Source organism: Procambarus clarkii, chromosome 56, assembly GCF_040958095.1.
Source record: "Procambarus clarkii isolate CNS0578487 chromosome 56, FALCON_Pclarkii_2.0, whole genome shotgun sequence".
Classification (NCBI taxonomy): Eukaryota; Metazoa; Arthropoda; class Malacostraca; order Decapoda; family Cambaridae; genus Procambarus; species Procambarus clarkii.
In genome coordinates, this window is record NC_091205.1 from 18528721 (window position 1) to 18554711 (window position 25991).

The 25991-nt window shown below is 37.2% G+C and overlaps 1 protein-coding gene across 1 annotated transcript in view; it reads right to left on the bottom strand.

Annotated features, from left to right (window-relative positions):
- The window catches only part of Not1 (CCR4-NOT transcription complex subunit 1), a 126867-nt gene that overhangs the window by 75036 nt on the left and 25840 nt on the right, over window positions 1-25991 (bottom strand). Inside the window, 15 exon segments of the mRNA XM_069305801.1 lie at window positions 930-1229; window positions 2060-2307; window positions 3691-3835; window positions 3990-4184; window positions 5800-5967; window positions 6102-6281; window positions 6867-7013; window positions 7519-7803; window positions 10478-10667; window positions 15574-15749; window positions 17574-17695; window positions 20674-21046; window positions 23269-23359; window positions 23606-23804; window positions 24082-24268. Coding sequence (XP_069161902.1) covers window positions 930-1229; window positions 2060-2307; window positions 3691-3835; window positions 3990-4184; window positions 5800-5967; window positions 6102-6281; window positions 6867-7013; window positions 7519-7803; window positions 10478-10667; window positions 15574-15749; window positions 17574-17695; window positions 20674-21046; window positions 23269-23359; window positions 23606-23804; window positions 24082-24268 — 3006 coding nt within the window.

The following is a 25991-nucleotide window of genomic DNA, read 5'->3' on the forward strand; positions in this document are numbered from 1 at the left end:
CATTTCAAAACAGTGATAAAAAAAAAAAAAAAAAAAAAAAAAAATCAAAGAGTGCCACAAGGCACTCTGTGTAGTCTGGTGGTTAATGGTAAAAAATCCACTACGTCTAGCACTCTCCTTTCGCTTGAGAATGAACCCATGTAGGTTTGAAACGTTTGTAAATTTATAATAAGTAATATATTCTACAGTTAATTATTTTTCTTCACCTCGAACTCGATGACATTTGGAAAAATCCTCTTCCAATTAAACCAAGATGCAAGAGCACTAGTCAGAGGGATAGAAGTCCTAAATAAGAAAATAATCAATAAAGAATATGCAGTCATATTCAATTAGACACACACAAATGAAAATCTGCTGCCAGTATACACCAATATGGGTTCAAAGAATGTACATTATTTTGGCTCCAAGTGAATAAACCTATCAATGTATCAGTTCATTGACTACCAGAAACATATCCATGCAATATGACATCTGACCATACATATATCGCTAGGCCATCTTAATGGTCTAAATCTGTATTTCAGTCATTTTGGTCAGGGATGGACACTATATACTGTCACAAAACCTATCATCTTATCTACAGTAAGGCAGCTCTCATAACCCTCTGAAGTGCCTCAACCATTTTTCTCCTTTGCACTACTCTCTCATTATATAAAATGGTTAATTTATGGTTTGTTGGGTTTAAATGGTTTGCAAATAGGTAAATATTAAAGAAATGAGAATCTGGTAATAGGTTTACAAGAAAATGTTATGGTCCTTTAATATAACATACGAATAAATGAGGGTACTATATTTTATTATTCTGTACTAAGAAGGAAAACGAGGAAATGAATACCAGGGAGAAGTATTTAATCCCTGCCATACAAAATCAATATCAAATATACTTGTGTGCCCATGAGAAGAATGTACAGAAAGGTTATAACACATACCCTGGAAAATGCTTGCAACATTCCCTGCTTGATGTTTTTGGTAATATTGGTGGCCAGATAATCTCGGCAAGTAATCATTGCCATTGCTGCAGTAAGGTTTCGAACCATATGATGTGTGGCAGCACGCATTCGAGATTCATCTGGGTCTAATGCAAAGTCCTTCTTAATGATGTGCTCTGCAGTAGTGATGGCAATCTTGATACTACGTTCCATTACTGCAGTAACAATTTCTTGGACGGCCAAGTCTACAGCATGGCGAACTAACTGTTTTACCTGTGCATTGGTTGCAATACCACAAACCTGCAATACCAAAATTACAACTAATTTGTAAATCATGTTAAACATTTAGTTTTTAGCCAGCTGTTATATGGTTACACACACCATGCAAAGACATTTTTATATACTTTTAAAATATTAAGCAAATAAATTAATAAATATAACAGCGTATCCTATTGAAAACTACCGATTCCAAAGAAAGGGCAACCTCAGAATTGAATGCAGATATTTCATATTCCTACAACGGTTGAAAATCTCTCAAAAAACACGTGAATCATTTGCACAGACATTTACGTGCTTCCTTACCTATCTATTAAATGCTACATTTGCTGCTTGCTTCTACCAAAAAACAATACGGAGAGGATGATTTCCTCAGCACGCATGCAGAAATTGGAAAATAAAAGGGAAAATGCAGGACAAATCAAGCAAAGTAATTTAGCTATTAATTTAGTCAAACCAGCTGACCACATTATTCACTGACCTACTACAAGGAAGCAGTTGAATGGTTTTACCATCCCAGAAACACATCTTCATGTGGTTAATCACACTATAATTTCTATATGTGACCTACTTTATTTTCACTACTGCTATATTTCCCCCTGCATTAAATATATTTCTAATTTTTACAGATTTATTTCCCATACTTGAAAATATCTTCCATTTTCCTTTTAGTCTTGTTTATACAAAAAATACTTTCTACAAGCTTAAGTTGACAGTACACCAAGCAGAGAACTTTGGTTTTATAAACTTTCAAGTGCTAAAACATTTACCTTAAGTAAATAATTATTGAAAGATGACAGAGCCTGGAAGACTATTTAGCACCTTAAGATGTCTTAATCTAATTGTCTACTTACCTGAGGTACAGAGACAGATATGTGAGGATCCAGACCCCTGAGAGTCGTTACATTAATATCTGAATAAATAAAACGTGGCTCTGAGGCAGGTTGCTGTTGAGCTTGGATAGGTGTGGGTGTGGTGGAGGGATGTGGAGGCAGAACTGTTGGGGGTGTAGGTGTGGCACCAACAGACGCACTCTGAACAGTTACACCAGTTGTATCAACGACAGCACCCGTTGGCACAGCTTGCGACCAGCTTGTCTTTGCTATGCAAAGAAGGGAAAGGAAGAAATAATAAAAGAAATGAACAGTATTTAATCCTTGTGACAAAGCATATTATGTAATTGAGATTATTACATTTAAACTTAATGAATTAAATTTTGTAATAGTTGCTAACATGCAAGCAGTCAAACTTTTTTAACCAATCAATAAACCTCAATTTGTTATTTTGAAACTATCTATCTATACATCACGTTAGGGTAGTCATTAAGTAGATGCCTGCCCCTTATGCCATCACATACGATACAATGTATTATTATAGCGAAAGATGAACTATTACCCCACCCAACTTTCTTGATGTGCACTGAATTCTCTGTACACTTTATTTAGTAAGGACAAATACATATAATTCAACAGAGTACCTCCCAGTTAAATACTGTATTATGATTTTTCTTTACAAATGTAATTACTAATGAAAATATATTAATTTGTAAATATTATTATACTAAGAATTACACTCAAACATGCACAACTGTCAATAAATACAAAGTCCTATGGAACTAGATATACCAGTAGGAACTGGTAATGTACCTTCAATTGCAGTTTGTGAAACTGCCGTGACCTTGTTTTCTGTCAGGACATTTTATTAATCCATACCACTAACATTCACCTCAATACTTAAAGAACTGTGTATAGAAGTGCTTACCCACATACCACTGAGTCTGCATATTCCAATACTGTACAAATCTGGGGACTGTCTGTACTAGTTTTAAAGAATACAATTTAGGTCACACAAAACCACAAATGAAGTAAGTAATCTGGGAATGAAACTGCAAGAGAAAATCAGTGAGAGCAATGAGGAGGATTTGAACCTATGCTCTGGGTACTCCCAAGCAAATGCCTTGACCACGACATGGTAAAAGTAATGCAACCTGGGATTGAAGTGAATCCTCTAGGGGCACTGTACACACATTGCCCCATGATGTGATACATCACATTAATGTGATTTCTTTGGCTATGAAACTGCATAATAATCTTTAAATGTACACCACTACTACAACTATTCTTTCCATCACAGGCACCCTAAAATTTTCTTTACAGATGACTATTAGAAAAGAAGGCTGAAAGATTATAAAAACATTACTTATTAACTCCTTTACCCAGTTTCTCCACATTAATGGGGCAGGGAACCACGAGTCACGAGAGGGTGGCAAAACTACTGTAGGAAAAGATGGTTAAAGATATTCTGACATAAAACATTCCATTATACTTCCCACAATGGTATCACAGGTAAACAGCAGGCCACTTCATCAACTTAGTGTGAAGTATTACATCTGTAAGTTCACACAACCATTCAACTTCAATGAACTACTTCCACCCAGTACTGAACTTGCTCATTTTGTGTTAACTTCCAAACATTGTTGACTTACGCATAAATGGTGTAGAGGGAAAACTTTGCAGAGCAGGAAAGAGAGGAGTCGACTCTGCTCGCTTAGATCCTCCTGGCTGTGACAGCTGAGGTTTAAGGCGGGCAATCCGGTCTCGGTCATTCAACACATTAGCAGGCTTCAATTCCTTTAATATATTTTAAAAAATGTTTCTTAAGTCTTCATTTTAACTTTTTTGATTTTACACTCTGCTTAATCAACAGAAGAATGAAAAAATGTAGTTACAACATATTTAACATTACTGGCATTCTACCAAATCAACAAAACAAGACAGTACTTACTTCCAGATTTATCTCCAATTTGTTACACAGAACCTCAATCTCGAACTTCAGATGCAGCTTCATTTCTGGTTCTTTGTGAAGTTCAGCCAAGACATTCATGATTGCCATGGTCCATGGGTTAGGTGGTTTAAACACTCTGCTCTTGGCACAAGATTCCATCACCTTAGCCACAAAAGGAATCACATACTGCATCTCCTATGACAAACAAAAAAGCACAAACACAATGAGACAATGTCACAAAATATATACTGTTAATTCAATATTTTGTTAAAACCCAAACAACAAAAAATGTATCTTCTTTTTGAAGATCAAAATATATTGGGATGAGTTGGTAAACCCATCATGATTCTGATCTACCCAACAAGAAATCAAACCATGCCACAGTGGTAATTTATCAATCAATATAAATCCTTGCAACTAGCACAGGATATGTTTGGAAGCATTGTAGTGTATATAATCTACAAAATTTTCACATAATGAAACAGTCGTCGCCAGCCGAAAGTGTTAATAACACTTTCGCCCGGCGACGACTCAATGCCGAGTCGTCCGTAAAACAGGGGCAAGTCCGGCAAGGATTCGGCATTGAGTCCTCCGTGCGGCAACAGTAGCGGCATTTTCGGGAAAGTCTTGCTGTGGCTTTGGACATTATATGCATATACTCTTGTAGGGAATTTCATTGCAAATACATTGATACCAAAATGAAAGTCCTAGGACCAGAATTGAGGTAACAAAGTTGAAAACAGAATACCCATTTTATTGCTCTTTATTAGCGCTCACGGGGGTAATGTTCCGTCACTTTCTGTTTGCTGGGCTCTTGGACTTAATATTTGCATATACGCCTGTAGGAAATTTTATTGCGAACACAATGATACCAAAATGAAAGACCTAGAATGAGAATTGAGATGTCCAAAGTGAAGAGAGTGAAGTGAAGAGAGAGCTCTTGCCCACTCCCGGGTAAGACGCTCTCACTTTCTTCCTGGGCTTTTGGGATTTATATTCATTTCGTCCTGTAGAGAATTCTATTGCGAACACATTGATACCAAATTGAAAAACTTAGGATGAGAATTGCGATGACAAAGTTTAAAAGAATATACACTTTTCATAATGAGAGGCGCCTTGGGGTGGCACAGCGCTCTCTTTCTTGTAACCGCGGCCTGTTTTTATCACATCGGCCGGTGGAGATCGCTGCCGTTTTTTTAAATTATATGCATATAGTCCTGTTGGGAATTCTATTGCGAACCCATTGATACCAAAATGAAAGACCTAGGACGATAATTGAGGTGACCAAAGTGAAAAGACTGTAAACATTTTATCCCTCTTGAGCGCTCCTGGGTCACTCGCTCGCACTTTCTCTGTTTGCTGTGGGTGGTAAGCCGGGCTTATGGAGCCTATATGCATTTCATCCACTAGAGAAATCCATTGCGAACACATTGATACCAAATTGAATATCGTAGGACAAAAATTGAGGTGACGAGTTGAAAAGAGTACACACTTTTCAGAATTTCCGCGTGCTCCCGTGAAACGCCCAAACCCACTTGGGGTAGTGGGGAGGTTGCACGCCCGGTGAGCGAAAGTGTCAACTAAAGCTCCACATCTGTTAACATGCCTGCATTTACTACGAATCTCAAATTTTCAATATAGTATCACGATTCCATGGCTATTTTGTATATTAGCAGGTTACACTGACAGTTAGAAATAACATGGAGAAACATAATATTTTACTAATACCAACTATGATTAGTTTAATGCTAAGCAGCAAGCAATTTATTTAATACATATATGAACGATTAAACGTTTTAAAGAGACCAACCTGTAATCCCTTGTTGTAAGACTCTATAAGCAGTGACTTCATGTCGATATCAGTATGCAGAATGGGTTTATTCTTGGCTAAAGTGAGCATCCCCAACCAATGGCCAAGGTTTTTCAAGAGAGACTTATCAGAATAATTGGCAGCCGATTTATCAGCCCTCAGAAGCACCTGAACAAAAAGAAATTAATGCTTCTATTATGCAATGATTCAAAAGCATTAAAATATTTTACTCTAAATTTGAAGTGTATCACATTTGTTTAACTTCAAGAATATGAATCATGGTTGAAAGCTAACTTTCTCACCTTGATATTCCTGAGGGTCTCCCGACAAACCATGGCATTTACATTGTTCATTTTCATCTGGTCCAAAAATAAAGAATAAAGTGTGTGAAAGTTGTTCTCAATGGATGCTCGCTTCATCACTAAATACTGTGCCACCCATAGCCAATATTCCTCCCCAACCACTTCACGCAACTCTTCACACTGTAAGGATGGAAAAAAGTATAATATGCATTTCTTCCAAAATATCTAGTCAATACACTTTTTTAATACACTTCTATCTTTCAAGAATATGTAGCAGTGAAGCATAAATAATCAAGTGCTTCACTTGGCACTAATTAAGGGCTTTCTTTCCTCTCTTATACTCAAGCCGAGGCCAAGATTCCCTAAATATAAATAACTTACACACAGAGCATAATGTTGTGCTATAAACTTGTTAAGGAATATTTATGGTTTACATTTACAATACTAATGGCAACCACTAGTCCATTCATGTACTTTTGAACATTATATAAACAAATAATTGAGTATACAACTTATGTTATTACCATTACTTTGTGTAATCTCCCTCTTTTGCAATATATTCAAAGTGCTACCAATCTCTTAATACTATTCCAAAAAGCAACATAATTTAAGTGCCAAATTATAAGCACTGTACTGTACAAATTAATCTTCACGTTAACAGATGATTTTTTCTTCCTGATTACTTTCAGAGTGAGCTTTCCCCCAAAACTGGTTCAAGTATAAATGAAGCTCTACTCTAGTATAAATTAAGGGTTATACACTTACTTTTTGTGGCAGGTTAACCTGTGCAAGATTATTGAAGATGAAGGCAACCTTGTCTTGCATGTGCTCAGGGGGTGGAGTGATTTTCTCTTCCTTCTCCGTGGCAACAAGAAGCGTCTCGATGTTGGTAGTAGTAATAGTTGGTTGCTGCTGAAGTTACCATCAAATTTGATTTGTTTAATTCGATTCATTTTGTAAGGTATTTATCGAATAATTATCTCAAAGAATCAAAATTGTTTTCTAGATAACGCATCATTAAAATTAAGATTTCATATATTAACAAACATTAAAAAAATAGTAGATTAACTTTGAATTTGCAGGAAATTTATTTAGCCAATTCATTAATTCAAGTGCATACACAAAACATGTGCAAACCTGCATGTGTACACAAGCAGCGAACAAAACACTGCACTGCTGTGCCCTCATAAAATTTAATTAAAATTGGGTGGAAGAGATTATGTCTAAAAAATTACACAAATATGACAAAAACCTTATCAAAACTAGTTTAAGATGGCATACACACATGTAAGCACTGCTTGTTTCCACGTTTGTCCCTTTCTCCTCATCAACTGATAAAAAATAGATTAAATATTTTCAAGGTTTCTCCGTTCATTAATACAACACAAATTTAATTGTAAATAAAAACTTTACTTACTTTGCCAGACCCAACTGCACTTGAATTATTAGGCATTGCCTGTGGTTTGGTAATTGCAGCAGTGGTAGTGGTGGTGGTTGTAGCAGTAATTGTTTTGGCCACTGATGACACAACAGTGGAGACAACTGGTGGAGGGGGAACCCCTACTGGAGTTACTGCAGCAGTCACTACAGATGTTGTCGTTCCTGGAGCAGGTGTGCTTGGAGAAACATTAATTGACGGAGGAAGGACAACACCAGAAGGACGTGTAGGTGGCTCTTGTGACTGCGTTCCATACTTGATATACTGTAAGTGCATTATAAGCAATTGTATTATGCATAGCATGCATTTATATTATATTATAATATATATTATATTATAATATTATATTATAATATTATATTATAATATTATATATATATATATATATATATATATATATATATATATATATATATATATATATATATATATATATATATATATATATATATATATATATATATATATATATAAAATATATAAAACCTGTGTTGAATGTAGTGAAACTACAATTTCTGGACAAGCCCCACAAGCTCCCTGAAGCTACTATCTCTAATAGTGTGATATACTACTATGTCCCATCAATCACTATTCTAGTGGCCTATCGGGGACCATGAGCCAGAACCTGGCCCCTTTACATAGGCCCAGAAAGCAGTGGCATTTATGATTGATGTTTGGTTAATTTATTCATATCTGCTACCATTGAGGAAGGCACCCAGGTCAGCAAAACAAAACAAACCACTCCTGGCTTCAAACGAAAACACAGCCTCAAGAACGGCCTATAGAACTCCGCAACAATGCAAACGATCTTTGCATTGTTGTCACCAAAGGAACAAAAATAACATTGTGAGAGGAGCCTATGTGTCGCTTTCTAACTTCAGGCTTGCTTTTAATTATATAAATGGTGAAATACGAAAGAAACTTTTTATGACTTGTGAGATCAAAATTGGAATATGCAGCAGTTGTATGGTGCCCAAATATCAAGAAGCCCATAAATAAACTGGAAAAGGTGCAATGGCATGCTACAAAATGGCTTCTAAAACAGAAAACCAAGAGTTATGAGGAGAGACTAGAGGCATTAACCATGCCAAACCTAGAAGATAGAAGACAGAGGAGATATTATCACCACTTACAAAATAATAACAGAAATCGACCAAATTGGCAAAGAGGATTTCCCGAAACCAGCAACTTCAAGAACAAGAGGACACAGATTCAAGCTGAGGAAACAAAGGCGCTAAAAAAATATTTGAAAGTTTTCTTTTTCAGAGAGGCAGACGGTTGGAACAACCTAAGTGAGAAGGTGGGAGGCCAAAAAGAGTCGGTAGGTTCAAAGCAGTATATGACAAAGAGTACCGTGAGGGTGGGACACCACGAGCATAACTCTGGTCATGTAAATACACTACGGTAATTACAGCAACAATACAATGGGCCACCAGAACCCCAAACCCGCCAGAACAACAGAGGCAACCCTACACACATTACCATCACACTTGAACAAGGAATGGTGCTGTTGATAACCATGGGCTGCCTCACTCTGCCCCCATTAATGCAGTTGGTGTGGGAGGAAGGTCTACCTTGTTTACAAGCTTGTGTTAGTTTCGTGAAATTTTTATCATTTGTCTATATTGTTGGGGCTTGGGGGGGGGGGGGGGGGAGAGAGAGTTCTATAGGTGGTTCTCAAGGCTGCAGTCTCATTTGAAGCCAGTAGTAGTTTGTTTTGCTTCGCTGACTTTCTTGGTTGCTTCTGCCTTCCTAACTGGTGGCCGAAATGAATTTAGCCGAATATAACTGAGGGCCACTAACACACTAATGGCCTTGATGACGACAAGAAACTGGTGGCTTGTCACAGGTCCCCGTATTTGTCCTGATAATTTTTTTCAAGCTGGAATTAAAATTAAGCACCTTTGGTATTTACAGCTTTGGTGAATAAGCAGTTCCATGGGTTTATCCCAATAGGTGAAAAAGCTTCTCTTGTTTTCTGTCCTACATTGTGGTTTGTTGAGCTTGAAACCATTGCTCTTTGTTTGTGTTACATCTGACCTTTTCAAGAAGTTGTCTTGAAATACCCTCTAAACTGTTCAGCATTTTAAAGGTTTGCATGAGATCCACTCTGTCATGTCTGGTTTGCAGTGTCAGCCCTGTGGCCCTCAGCTTTTACTGGTATGAAAGTCAACTTATTCCAGGAACAATTTTCGTGTTGTGTTGAGTTGAATTTTCTCCAAAGCAGCTTTTTTTTCTGAAGATGTGGACTCCATGTCCAGATATAATAGTCTAAGTGAAGGCACACCAGAGAATTATACAGTTCAATAACTTTTTATTTTCCTTAAAAGTCAAAGGTTTGTTTATTTTGATTATAAATAAATTTAAAATGAAAAAAATGAATAATTAATGTTCATAAATAAATTAATACAAATATTATCATAAATGCCACCATGCCCTGTGCTTCTGTGAGGGGGAGGGGGGGGGGGAGGGGGGGGGGGGAGGGGGGGGGGAGGGGGGGGAGGGGGGGGGGAGGGGGGGGGGGAGGGGGGGGGGAGGGGGGGGAGGGGGGGAGGGGGGGGGAGGGGGGGGGAGGGGGGGGAGGGGGGGGGAGGGGGGGGAGGGGGGGAGGGGGGGGGAGGGGGGGGGAGGGGGGGGAGGGGGGGGGGAGGGGGGGGGGAGGGGGGGGGGGAGGGGGGGGCGAAGTTCTGGCTAATGGTCCCTGATAGGACAACAGGACTCCACAACCAATGGGACCTAGTAGTATGGCACACTATCAAAAGATAGTAAGCTTCAGGGAGCCACAAGGGGCTCCCCTCCCAGAAAATGCATTTTATCAAACATTGACTATATAATATACAATCAATAAACTTCATTTTTGCAGGAACTTTATATCAATTAATTAATATTTCTACAAAATAACACACTAAATTATATACAATACTGTATTAAGCCATACCTCAATAAGGTGAGGTGGAAACTCGCTGAAATGTTGTATTGCCATCAGGTGTTGACAATATCGTGGATACTCTTTTAAACGACTACGAAATCTATCTAAGGCCACAATACCAAAGTAATACATCTTACTACCATGAGGCTTCTGGAGAGCCTCCATCACATACCGCAGTGCAACTCCTAAAGCCATGTATCTGTAGAAGAAAGATGAGAAAATAAATATGTACACATATACCGTCTGCATGTATTTATGTACATTATAATATATTATATATATATATATATATATGTTGTACCTAGTAGCCAGAACGCACTTCTCGGCCTACTATGCAAGGCCCAATTTGCCTAATAGGCCTAGTGATTTTCTTTATTTTCAATAAATTGTTTCCAATTAGTTTATTTGAATTATTATTTTTATATTATATTAGGAACTAAGTTATTGACTTAGTTGTGTTTGTTTAGGTTAGGTAGGGTTGGTTAGGTTCGGTCATATATCTATGTTAGTTTTAACTCAAATTTAAACAAATTAACTTATACATAATGAAATGGACAGATTTATCATGTCATAAGAAAAAAATTAGAAAAATATATAAATTCAGGAAAACTTGGTTTATTAGGCAAATTGGGCCTTGCATAGTAAGCCGAGTACGATGTTCTGGCTACTAGGTACAACATATACACACAATTTTGTTTATACAAAACTTTGTTTAAATTTTTAACAAAATTGAGATCATTGTGCCTTGAATGGGTGTGCCCTTTAATATTTAGCATATAAACTAAGTGTTCACACGACCAACAAGTAAATTTATTCTCACAGTATACCCCTCGAGTTTGTTTCAGGTGCATAATCATGCCAATAAGCACTTGTTCATAAAATAAATGCCTTGATTAATAAAAATCACACACTCCAGTTTACCTAGCTGTTGAAGAGCCACATATGGAGGAATATAACAGGGGAGATCACCTGACCAGAGTAAACACTCGAAGGAAAATCACCAAGTGACACGGTGCATGGGAAACAAAACAATTCAAAGATTCTCACAGTAGAGAACCGAAGTAAAGACAAATACGAAGGGACAAAAATGACATACAATGCTAGAGAGACCCTTGTTGTCATTGAGTAGCCAGAACAAAAACACATGACCAAACATTTGTGAAATGAAATAAGAGCCAAACCAGATATAACCATGGCTGATAATTGCCAATAATTATCCTGCCATACACTTTGACCATGAAACTTTGAAATAATTCTCACACTTGCCATGTTCTCTTTAATTTTTTATCATGGTGTAATCATTGATCTTCCCCACATTCCTCTGGTATGAGTAGTTGTAAATGGAAAATGTGAGAGAGATCTCGCTCTTTATGCCTTGCCTACTAGCCATTTATATCAAAGCATTAGATAGCTTTATACAGTATCAGGCAAATATCATTAAGACAGTAGACATATACAGTGGAACCTCGATTAACGAATTTAATCTGTTCCGGCATCGAGCACGTCATGTGAAATTCTCGTATTTCAAAACAAATTTCCCCATTTAAAATATTGGAAATAAAAATATAATCTGTTCAACCACCAAAAAACATCAATATGATATTCGATTTTTTATATAATGGAGCAGCCTACCTGACATTCACCGAACGAACCTTTACGACGCTTTTCCCTTTTTCAAATCTGTTAAATTTTTTTTTTAAGAAACATGGAGCAGCCTACCTGACATACATTGAAGAAACTTGACAATTTTTCTTTTTTCAACTTTGTTCATTTTTTTATTTTTTCATTTTTTTTATAGCAAAAAGTTCATTCAGTGTATGTCAGGTAGGCTGCTCCGTTATGACAATCTTTCTGTTTCAAATTTGTTCAATTTGTTTTGTATTTTTCATTTATTTATTAATAATGGAGCAGCCTACCTGGCACACACTGAAAGAACCTTAATGACATTTTTCCTTTTTTTTCAAATTTTTTTCATTTTTTGTTTTTTTATTTTTTTAAACGCTTAGACCACACAATACATACTGTATAGATGATTTGAGTAACAAAACCGGAACCGCGCGATACATTAATAGCTGTTTTAGTGTCGAGCGCCTTGATTTAAACACCCCGCGAGGGATAGGGGCAGCTATAAAGCACCCACGACCGATAGTTGAGACGCACCTAGAAAAAAAATCATGGCCAACATTCCTGGGTGTGAGAGCTTCAGTACTGAGTGAGCCACCAAGGCTGACACGCGCAGCATGAGCTCACAGAACCGCTGTTTAGCTTGTGACCACAGCATCACCTAAACAGTCAACAAATATATATGTACATGCTATTATTTAACGATGACAGTATTACAGAAGACCCCTGACTGTGATAATACTGACCAGGATTCTAATAGCAAGATTGTAGTGATATTTAGGGCTGTGCTCCATGGTGGGGAGGAGTAATGCTGAGGGAGGGAGGGAGATGGCATCGTCTTCTGACTGTTTGGCCACCTTTTATTGACTGGACTTACCATACCAGCTTAGTGGTTCGCTATGGTGAACACAAATGTAGATACTTACATATCAACCCGTTCTCGCACTTGCTTATAGTCAATATTGGCTTATTTAATAAGTGCATATGTGACATACTAATTGATTGTGAATATTTTACTTTACCTTGAAAAGCTTCATGGAAAACACCGACCTCACCTAACCTTCTTAGTATGTTAAGATAAGCATCTTATTGCTTCTTATTTATAATTATACTTAACCTATCAATGTTATAGGTTAAGTAATAATTGTAAATAAGAAGCAATAAGATGCATATCTTAACATACTAAGAAGGTTAGGCGAGGTCGGTGTTTTCTATGAAGCTTTTCAAGGTAAACTAAAATATTCACAATCAATTAGTATGTCACATATGCACTTATTAAATAAGCCAATATTGACTATAAGCAAGTGCGAGAACGGGTTGTACATATAGCGTGTGAATAGTGTAATAACAGCAATAGGAGTATATTTGGGGCCGCCATTTTGGTGAGGGAGGTGCGTCATCTGCATGACATGTTTTGTTGTTTACTGATGGCCACTATGGTCTTTGGGCACCATACTAGCTTATTTGTACAGGTATGGTGAATAAAACATGTACTGTAGATACTTATATATAATGTGTGCATATAATGTAATAACACCACAAACAGTATTGTTGAAGGAGAAATATTAGTGCGTCTGACCTTGAGGGCGGCCGCCACCAGCTGTGTGAGTAGCTACGTCTTATTGCATTTACTCACCATACAAGCTTAGATGTACAGTTATGGTGAACAAAACATGTAAATACTTATATATATAGTCTGTGTATAGTGAATAAATGCAAAAACAGTATCGTGGGAGATGAATGTGGGCGAGTGAGGTGTTGTTGAGGGAGGGAGTGGCAGCAAGTGGCTGGCTGGTGTGTGGCGGTCACTCCTCGTTGCTTTTTGACACACAATACCAACTTAGTGGTTCGCTATGGCAAACAAAACATGCAGATACTTATATATAACCTGTGTATATAGTGTAATAACAGCAAAACTATTTGTTTATTGTTTTATGAACATAATTGAATCACTAATATGCACACGATAATTTTGAGTATAGCGATGGTTCACACATTTTATTATATAAAGATATCACAATACACCGTTGAATATTATTACTGCAAAAAAACAAAGAAAAAATCAGACATTGAAATAATTAGGTAATATCATCTTAGTGGCAACTGCTGCTTGACAGCTCGGGCAGAGCAAACCTCGCCTGGTGACTGCTCTGTCAACCCCCCTTTTTTGCCAGACTTCCCTACCCTATTGTGGCTAAAATATGCCACCTATGATTTTTTTTTTTTCCGTGATCAGGGAACACAAATGAACAATTTCGTAAGACGAAAGAATTCTTTGGATTCTTTTTTTTTGTTGCGCCTATGAGCGTTGAAGGCAAAAAGGCCCTTAGCGGTCTGAGGGTTAAGAAACATGGAGCAGCCTACCTGACATACATTGAACGAACCTTTTGCTATTGAAAAAAAAAAAAAAAAAAAAAGTGAACAAAGTTGAAAAGAACAAATGTCAATGGTTAATTTTGTTCATTTTTTTTTTGGTTTATTCTACAAAAAAATACAATGCTGTGCAACATCACAGCAGTCACCCCTTTACATCCCAGCATCATTAGCATCTTTAACAAAAAAATTAATTTATTTATATTGTCGGAGGCATCCGAGAATATGTGAGAAGCAGCAGGAATGCACCATGCAGTTTTATCGTTAATCAAACGAGCATTCACCAATTGAGACAAAATTGTCGGCAATCAGTGTGCTCGTTATTCAAAATGCTTGTAAATTGAGGCGCTCGTCGCTCGAGGTTCCACTGTACATCAACAGATGCACAATATTAGAAAAGAGAATGAAACCTTGGGAGCAATCTTATGGTTAAAACAGACATAAAATCAAGTAACTGTTGATAAAAGTGCCACAAGCAAGTACCCTCAAAAGTTTTTCATGAAAAGAAGTCGGTAAAATGTGAAGAGGAAGGATATACAAATACCAGCTGAAGAACAGAAATAAACAAATGGCTACTCAAATTTAAACCCAAAAATGCAAAGCAATAGTGTGGGAAAGGGAAGCAAATACCAAGGAAACAAGACAGTTTATGTGGGTTCAATTCAATGTATCAGAGTATCGAAGTGGATGTAACACGTCACACACACATTAACAGATTACCTAGATGTGTATACAAGACTAGCAAACATAAGAACTTAACCAAGACATTCCTCAGTATAATATATATTAAAAATGTTAGCCCAGTCCTACAATATGCAAGTCCAGCACTGAACGTACAGCTGGTAAAGCATAAGAGAAAATTTAAAATGTCCAAAGATTTGGCACAAAGCAGTTACCAGTATTAGGAGAAAAAGCTGAGGACAGGCTAAAGGAACTGTAGTACTCTACTGACCCTGAAAGAGAGAACAGGTGGTCATATGGTAACAATACATCTTTATACTGTTGACTGCCTGCTTTGGAGGAGCAATCGATTGGACTAAGTCAGAAAAAATAATATACAGGAAAACAAAATTCCTATTGGGAACAACTAATAACAGTAAGAAACTTACTCTACAAGACCCTGCTCAATGATCCCACCAAATAGTCTTGCTGTAGTGAAGAGTTCCTTGTCAGGGTAAGTTGGGAAGAAACGATATTCTTCAAACAGATTACGTAACATGCAGGAATATACTTCTCGTTCTCGCTTATTAGTAGACTCGTGAAACTTCTTCAGCATATCCAATACCTATAAAGAAATTCTTAATTTTTTCAAAACATCCCTATAAAATTGTATCTAAATTTTGAATTTTTCTATCGTATATATCTTAACATTATTTACTGTGTGCTAATACCGCAAACTAAGCCTGTCTTTCCATTCACCTGTCTTTGATTATGGAGCCATTCCAATATATAGAAACTGGAAAATTAACTGAAGCGTCAATATGTGCCACACAATTTCAGGTACTAAGGCAGGCCAAAATGTTAGCAATGCATAGCCACAGTAATAAAACATACAATTTATACCAACAATAAAATACTGTATTACCATGCATATATGGAGTTCATACACTTGACAACTAATTTCAGAAAATCAAAATTATCGCTCAAATTAATAGATTAGAGCATTTTCTGATAAAAGCATGGGATTTCTTATTTACTCTGGCAAACACTTAAGTTTCAATATTTAAATCAAATGAGAGAGCGTATGATGAAAGAGCAAGTTATTTTTAACCTCCTCCTTTCACAATATTGCTCCCCTCTTCATTGTGGGCCAACTCTTACCGACCCCATGAAAATGCCAAATGGGATAATAATTATAATGACAAAGATATAGGAAACTGCAGGAAGACTTTTGCCTCATGCTAGACTGGCTGGCGTCTTATCCATATGAAAGGGTAGATGTTCTTCATGCTGCCCTCTAGTGCTTCTCTATTTTTAACCCCATGTTATTACTCTTGGGTGTCCGACTCTCACTTGTAACCAGGAGCGTTTGCTCACCACAGCAAACAAAATATTACAAAAAATTACATAATTCTCGTTTATGTAATTTAAGATACTGTAAATACATACTGATATTCCACTATTTTGGATTCCTCAGAATAAATTTTTAATGGTGCTAAAAAGAATATTTATTATTCTAGGTAGATGGTTTGTTTGGGGTGTTTAAACATCCAAGGGAACTAAGGTAGGGTTAATAATCAGGACTTTCATGGCACAATACACTTTACTTCCAAGACTTTACTCTTAACCATTCCTGCACAAAACACTTTTTTGTTGATTACAGTGACCAAGTATTTAAAGTGATCACAGAATATATTTAGATTGCCAAAAAGTCTACAGCACTTGACTACTCTAGATATAACTACAACTGAAGCAGTGCTATTCTACTTCCATTCTTCTAACACATTTCCTCCCCTATTCTCTACTTGTACCTCTCTTCCAATATTGAAAACCCCCTTTCCCCATCTTCTGCTGTATTATTCCACTTGGAATATCAGGTGATCAATGAATGTGTCTTTACCCTATTCAAGTCAGCTAAGCCCCTGTAGCCCATTCAATCTTGAATTTTGCACACATGTGACTCCACTGCACCAGTCTTTATTCTTTACGAAGCCTATACATCTTAATTCCCATCACTCTCTTTTTACTTCAGCTCTGATAATGTCTGCCCAATTCCATCCTTCATTTTATCTTTCTTTAAAAGCTTCTTTTAACATACATCTAGAATGTCATACCTGCTCTAAATAAAAACTTTAATAACTTTTTCCTAATTTATTCCCCTTACATTTTACAAATCTAAACTAGCCTAACTTTGTTTTCTAGGGCACAGACAAGCACAAGCCCAAGATTCAATTCCAATTTTGGCCTTAATGGAAGACATTTACAAATACACATCCCAAGCCCAGTCTTCTCACTCCTTTACTGCAGGGAATAATAAACTACTAATAATCACAATAGTGGTTGATGGGGTCATAACATACCCACTGTTTAGTGGATCTCTAATGAAATACTTGCCAAAAATTTTATTTTTTCTACTTATAATATTTATTACACACTTGCAAGAACCTACCTCTTCAATAGAAAGTGTAGGGTGCGGAGGGTGGTTGTAAATACGCTGGAAGTAGCTATTGGCTTCATCCTCTACCTCCTTGCTCACCATCTGAGGCATGTCAAAAATCTGGGAGATATCCACTGAAGAAGAAATAAAGAGGTTACATTATTTTATAGTATATTAACATATATTAAACTATTTTTTGTGACATCAAAATTTCTTTCTGCCCTATAAAATGTTCAAGTTTTCAATCACAAAGAATCATCCATTGTTAAAAACCCAATCCCCCCCAGGGGTACTGTGCTTTCTCTAGTATTTTTTCTTAACCTCATATTGGGCATACAAGGACAAACCATAGTACCGTATCATCTCTTGCAGATACTAGGATTTTGACAAGTAGACTATAGAGAGGACACAGCTAATCTCGTAACTGATGTAAATGAGGCCCGTGGCCTTTTACGTGGGCTATTGAAGCCCACATAAAATAATGATATTAATGAAAGTTTCTTCTCTTGCACTATGATAAAAATGAAAATCTATAAATGGAAACCATGTATAAAATGCCGTCAAATCACACTATAGAACGAAAAAGCAACATAAAAGAATAGGGGGATAACCATATGGGAAGACTTTACTTTTAACCCCTAGACAGCAGCTATGGAGAAATGGTCATACCCACCCATGCAAAAAACATGCCTTTCAAACAAGAAATGAAACGCCAATGAAAATACTTTTCAAGACACTAGTGCTCTCTAGAGTGGAATACTGTTAAACAATAGCAGCCCCAATCAAAGCTGTAGAAATTGGTGACCTGGAGAATGTGTAAAGATCTTTTACTGTTGGAATTTACTGAATAAAACACAAACAAAACAATTATTACGACCACTTAAAATTTTAAAATCTGTATCCATTAGAGCACAGGCAGGAAAGATTCATAATAATTTGAATTTGGAAAACATTAGAGGGACTAGAGATGCATAATTAACACTTGGAAGATATTTGAGGGACTGCTGCTACATCTGCACATGGAAATAATACCACAAGAGATCAGAAGGCTTAACAGGAAGTGCAAAATAACCCGTTGAAATGCAGAGGTGCTATAAGCACGCTGAGAGAACTATCAACATCAAAGGCCCAAAACCTTTCAACATTCTCCCAACACAAGGAACATACCCACAAGGGCTGTGACGAGGATTTGAACCTGTGTCCGAGAGCATCCCAGACGGTGCCTTAATCGACAAAAAGAGAAGAGAAAAGGGAGAGGGAGAACGGCCTATTGACATAGCTTGAGTGCATGGGGGAGTTGTGTAAAACCCTGGTTTGTGCCTAGGAGAGGCTGCAGGATCCAGTAAGTTCAGTAGAACTTCGATTTCAACTCCTTTTGACCATGTTGTAGCTCAGTCGATTAAGGCACCGTCTGGGATGCTCTCGGACGCAGGTTCGAATCCTCGTCACGGCCCTTGTGGATTTGTTCATTTGATGCATCACGCAATTGTGATTTCTATGTGTAATAAGGAACATAACAAGTAACTTGTTAAATATCTCCAAAAAAATACCAGATCAACTAGGCTGTGATTCATGTGTGCCATGATTGTGAGCAGTTACTGGTCTGCTGGCCTGGCTCAACCAGATGAGCAGACCAGCAGGTGGTCTGGTCAGCCTGGTTGACCAGACCACAAAGAAAGCCCGATCAGAGACCGGGCCGTGAGGACATTAATCCTTCGAACCATCGTAAGATAACCACAAGGTAACCCTGTCAAGAGCTCAGGTTTCTGAAGGCGTAACAAAGTATTTTATTAAGCTTCACAAGCTGATTTAGATACATTTTATTAGTAATTCTTTGGCTAAGAAATAATATACAAAGTTCACAACCATCTTAACAAAGCGTAAGAAGTAACCAAAATATGTTTCAGTAACAGCCAATCACAGGAGGTATTGCTAGATCCTATGTCAGCAATTCCTCTCAAATCACAATACAAAATAATTTTAATGTTCCTAAAAACTAATTATGTATGCATATATATATATATATATATATATATATATATATATATATATATATAATGGTAAAATATGAACATGACTACTTATTATGCAATATAAGAAACCCTTCAGATGCTGCCAATGTTTTCATCAGTGAAAAAAAGGGGGTTGGGACATATCTAGTTGGTTACTTAGCAAAACAACTCCAGTACATGGCAGATACCTGACTTCAATACTGTAACCTTATATTTTAATGTAAATTAATGAGAGACAATGAACAAGAACAAAATTTTAATGTGCCATGACTAAATTACTTTATGTTGGCAAAGAAAGGCCTGGAAAGTTGGAATTAACACAAAAAAGTGAGGATAAAAACAGAGAAAAGAAAACCATACTGTTACCACAATTTTACTTTCAAGGTTGCCTGTTTCACCAATAAACTATAATTAAGGTGCAAAAAAGATTTTGATGTCTTCTTCCTGGCTGTAATGTGCTCCTGGTGGTATTTGTGAGAGCAACTGGCAGCCCATAACACAAATAAACTAATAAATAACCCTTTAATCAAAATTTCTGCCACTTATGAAATTTGGAATTGTTCTGATAACGATTGCTGCATCTAACCTATTCCATTTACTGACAGCTCTAACACTGAAAAAGTTCTTCCTGATGTCTCTATGACTCATTTGCATCTTGCTTTCAAGGTTAATAATGCTGACCTGGCTGTACTGAGACAAGATTTTTTTAAAGGGAAGCAAGCCAAAGAATCACCAGAGCCCAGCTGATGACTATAATCAACTCTTAAGTGAAGCAAACAGCATATGATGTACAATGCATCACAGGCATATGTTGCATGTGAAAAGCAATGCAAAAATTAGAACTACAGGTTGACAATTTATTCAGCAATTTGTAACAAGTAACTGCCTGGAGTGATTTTTATATTATTTATGTTCTCTTATTTCTCAGGCACTTAATTTTAATCTCTCCTATTATTTATAAAGAATTTTTCATGAGTTGAAACCTTGTAAACCTAAAAACTAATTTTAATTACCTTGCTGTTAGTTACACATGTCATTTTAGTATAAATATACAGGATAACATTTACAGTTACTTGACAAAAAACAAATTGTTAACTCACTTTGTCTGGCCGGGGCAACACTTGGTTGCACTGAATGAGATCTTAGTGAAGAGGGAATAATAGATGAAGTAGGTAGAGTGGCAAGCTGGGATCCCACTGCAGGATGTGGTGGTCCCAGCTGTAGAGTAGGTAAAATTGAAGAAAGAGGAGACTGTGAAGTTCCAGCAGTAGTGGAGGGTCCAAGTGGACGGCCCGGAGAACCTGGGGCTGTACCAAGTGACCCTAAATTTCCAAGACTCATGGATGATGAGGGTGCAGTTGGGAAGATTGTGGAAGACACACCAGCACCAAGACTTAAATTGCTTAGACTGGAAGCAATACTGCCTAATGGTCCTTCACTTGACTGAGTTGGTCCAGGACCTGGGAATCCAATCTGAAATGACAAGATACACAAAATCAATTTAAACTCGATGTTGCACATTAAGTTACTTCAGAGCCAGCACATCTCATGTTACACACATAGGACGGTTAAGAGAGTACAGAGGATGAATGACTACAGGCAGGTATAATGAGACTGCTGGTGGTTACAGGCAGTTGCGAGACCAGGTCTGTTTGTTATTAAAGATTGAGGGAGAAACAAGTTGTAGAAGACAATTGCTATCATTAGTACCCCATTTACCATTTTCATGGCTAGGGAAGTCATCAACACAGCAAATTATATTAAAAAGTTTAACATAATAAAATATAAAACCTGTATTTTAATATGTAGTATAAATAAGACCACCACCACACTCCCAACCAATGCACAGCGGCATCTCATGGTTTCATTCATCAGCCAAACAGTGCTTCACGTAAGATGTTACAAACATGACATTTATTCCACAAACTACTGCCACCTCGTCTTGTTCCCTACCACATCTCATGCTCTCTTCACTCTGACATTTGTCCAATTTCTTAGTATCCTCTCTAAGCTCCTATCCTTAAATTCACTAATACTCTCCTCACTAGTCTTGTTTTATATACTCATTCCACATGACCATCTTGGCTCTCTCTAAATTGAAATTTACTGAATTTTGCACTCTAAATTTGTATTCCCTAAGTCTACTTATCATGCAGACTGTTTCTCAGATTGTTCATTTATTTTGCTTTAATTCTTGATGTGTTCTCATTTACACTGCAACAGCACTTCAGAATTCATATATAGTTAGGAATTACTATTCCCTTGTGAAGCCTTCTGGACACATCTCTTCCTATAACTTTCTTTTAAAATAAGATTTTTGCTGTACCAACCATTCACCCAACCACTTGGGCTGGACAGTAGAGTGACGGTTTCGCTTTATGCAGGTCGGCATTCAATCCCACACCATTCAAGTGGTTGGGCACCATTCTTTTCCCCCATCCCATCCCAAATCCTAATCCTGACCCCTTCCCAGGGCTATATAGTCATTATTGGCTTGGCACTTTCCCCTGATAATTCCCTCCCCTGTATCAGCCACTTTCCTTCCTTGACTCTGCTTCAACATTCTTTCACAAATTTATCTGTCAATCACTTATTCCAGATATTTAACTTGCCAATCACTTCCCACCTTCCTCCATTTTTTCTCAATTCTTTATCAATCATAACTTAATAAAACTTCCAAATAATTTGAAAATCTCCTAGGCTCTATTTAAAGAACTGCATCATATGTATATATCACGCCAATTGTTTTCATCACACACTAGATACACACCTTGCTCTAATAACCTAACACAACTGCCATCACCATCCACATACAGTACAATAACCTAACACAACTGCCATCACCATCCACATACAGTACAATAACCTAACACAACTGCCATCACCATCCACATACAGTACAATAACCTAACAACTGCCATCACCATCCACATACAGTACAATAACCTAACAACTGCCATCACCATCCACATACAGTACAATAACCTAACACAACTGCCATCACCATCCACATACAGTACAATAACCTAACAACTGCCATCACCATCCACATACAGTACAATAACCTAACACAACTGCCATCACCATCCACATACAGTACAATAACCTAACACAACTGCCATCATCATCCACATACAGTACAATAACCTAACAACTGCCATCACCATCCACATACAGTACAATAACCTAACAACTGCCATCACCATCCACATACAGTACAATAACCTAACAACTGCCATCACCATCCACATACAGTACAATAACCTAACAACTGCCATCACCATCCACATACAGTACAATAACCTAACAACTGCCATCATCATCCACATACAGTACAATAACCTAACACAACTGCCATCACCATCCACATACAGTACAATAACCTAACACAACTGCCATCACCATCCACATACAGTACAATAACCTAACACAACTGCCATCACCATCCACATACAGTACAATAACCTAACAACACAATGCCTAGAGAAACATGAAACTCATAGTAACATCTCAATCTTTCCAGTGCATCCGATTTTCAGTTGGAAAATGTTCAAAACTAGAGAGGAGAATGAGTGGTGGCTGTGTGGTGGATGGATGGTGAAATCTATAAAGCTGTGAAAAAAAAAATGGCTATGCAATGCAAGCCAATACCATAAATTTAACATTAAACAAAAAGCACAAAAATCTCGACTCACCACTCCCACTTGTTGCGTGCGAGGTCTGTTCATCAGATTACAGTTCTGCACCATTTGCAATATGGTGTCAGACAGTTCTTGCGAGACATTCCTGCAAAATTATCACACACATTAGCACATAGGACAACACTGGCATCCATATTTCTAATATAATTTACAGAAAATAATAGTATTTATGCATTTTTACCCTTTTATAACAAAATTCTGTCATTTTAGCAGGCTTTGTTATCACTTTGTACTGATTTACTGATAAATGGCTAATCTTGAATATAACGTTAATAAAATATTTTCCATTTTATCTAGAGCATAGTAAAAAAAAAAAAAGTACGGTACTCACATAGCACATGCATTTAAGCAAACAAGAATAGTAGCCATTGTCTCAGGAGGTAGCTGTGACGACTTTGGCATTATATCTTCTTTACCACCCATAAGCTGAGGACATCGTCGCTGAAGGAATTTTATGCAAGAGGATATAAAGGGCTCTCCATGTTCACGAATCTTGTCTGTCAGCCACTTGTCCAGCTTTAAAAATTCACCTAAATTAAAAAAAAAAAATAGATTAGATTAATTGCTTATATAATTTGTAACGTTTGTATTCTCTCTATTTTTGAGACATCACTGAAATTCTCCTTCCCCTGATAGCACTCCAAACAGGCTCAAAATCAGCCACTAGGAGGCTACAAGATATTTTCCAGACATGGACACCACAAAAATAAATACAATCCTGTAAAACCCATAAGACATCCCCTACTTAACATCCAATTATACCAAATTTTTATTATATAGCTATCAAATGTTATGATAAAAACTTACGTCTGTATGCCAAACAAGCCAAATCCACTACAAAAGGAAATGACTGGGCATTGAGGAGAAGTGATAAAGCCTTAAGATCTTGTGCAACATCCAGAATGCGACCAAGTCTTGTCTGATCATTTTCCATCATCATATACCACTCTGCCATTGCATGCATGATGATCTGACGAATTGTACTTGAATGATTCTGCAAAGAAAAAAATTTTTACTTTAGAAAATGCATAGTAAATAAAATATATTTAGGTAAATATAATATTACAGATTTCAAGTCTTCAAATCTTGTCTATTATTAATTAATTGAAATAGAGCTAATTTAATGCAGTTCTGTGTTACATTTATCAATTTATGTGTAAGTTTGAAGTACATAATTCCTCCTCTACCACAAAATTCTTTAATATGTGCAGAAAGACGATTCTCACGAGATCTACACACAATACTTTACCTTTCTCCCACAACACATTTCTTATGCATACAATCTATAATGTTTCCTAATTCATCCATATTCTAAGATATATTTTATGCATCATCATTTTGAAACCACCGAACAAACTTTGCACTTAACATTACTATTCTAAAATTTCACATACAATTCTGAAAGACTGGAATTGATTCGGGCAACTAAAAGAAAGATCGATTTAAATATTGGACTCATTTAAACAATATGCATGAGCACCCAGTATACCTTGACGATTTTAATAATGTCAAGATTTGAGATTTTGCCAAACTATCTCTTTGCTGCAATTTACAAACAAGGAAGTGATCAAATCTTTCAAGGCATATTCCCAACTTGTCCACTACTACTATTAGTGGAAAATATCAGAGGAACAGGTTCCATATCAGAACACGGAGATTACAAAACATGAAACCAGTAGTCATGGCAGGATGTGCAAAACACCCCCGTTGAAAAGCAGGTGTGCCACAGGTACAGGTATGCTGAGAGAGAACTATCAACATCAAGGGGCCCAAGACTTTTCAATATACTCCCACTACACGTAAGGAGCATAACTGGCGTGTCTCTCACAGTGTTCAAGAGAGAACTCGACAAACACCCCTGATCAACCAGGCTGAGAGATTCATACGTCAGGCTACGAGCAGCCGCATCCAACAGCCTGGTTGACCAGATGACCAATCAAGAGGCCTAGTCAGAGACTGTGCTGCAAAGCCGTTTATCCCCGGAACTACCACAAGGTAGCCATATTACACTAATAATTTTTGCCAAGGCAGGTCAAGCAAATGAACATATGGGAACTAGCCTCAAGGAGTTCTGGTATGGTTACTCTACATACAAGTCAGTAAGGAACATGGCAAAAATCATAAAGATAAAAACACCAACATTAATGGTGTTTGGAAAAAGGTTTGCTTTTACTGTTCTAAATATTTTAAGTTTTGAAAAGCAGTTGAAAGTACATGCGTAGGAAAACACACACAATAACATGATATATCCATGAGGAAATTATTGGTGCAAGAATGGAGATCAAATCAGCATCTTGGGTAACTCCAGATGCATGCCTTCACCCATGGACCATGACATGCTAAAGATTATATAATCTGGGGATCAGCCCAAATCCACTAGGAGTCAGGAGGCACCAAGCTGGTAGCCAACCCAAGTTTTACACAAAACATATCTAGCATAATATGGTCCATGGGTTAAGGTGCACATCTGGGGTTACTCCAGACACAAGGTTCATACCATCCTACTCCAATGATTTTCTCAACAGTTGAAGATGAGTGAAAATACTATTTTTGATGTACCTGTTACCTAGCAATAAACAGGTACCTAGAAGCTAGACAGCTGCTATGGGCTGCTTCCTGGGGGTGTGTAACAAAAAGGAGGCCTGGTTGAGAACCAGGCCTCGGGGACGCTAAGCCCCTAAATCATCTCAAGATAACCTCAAGATAGATGCCTATGG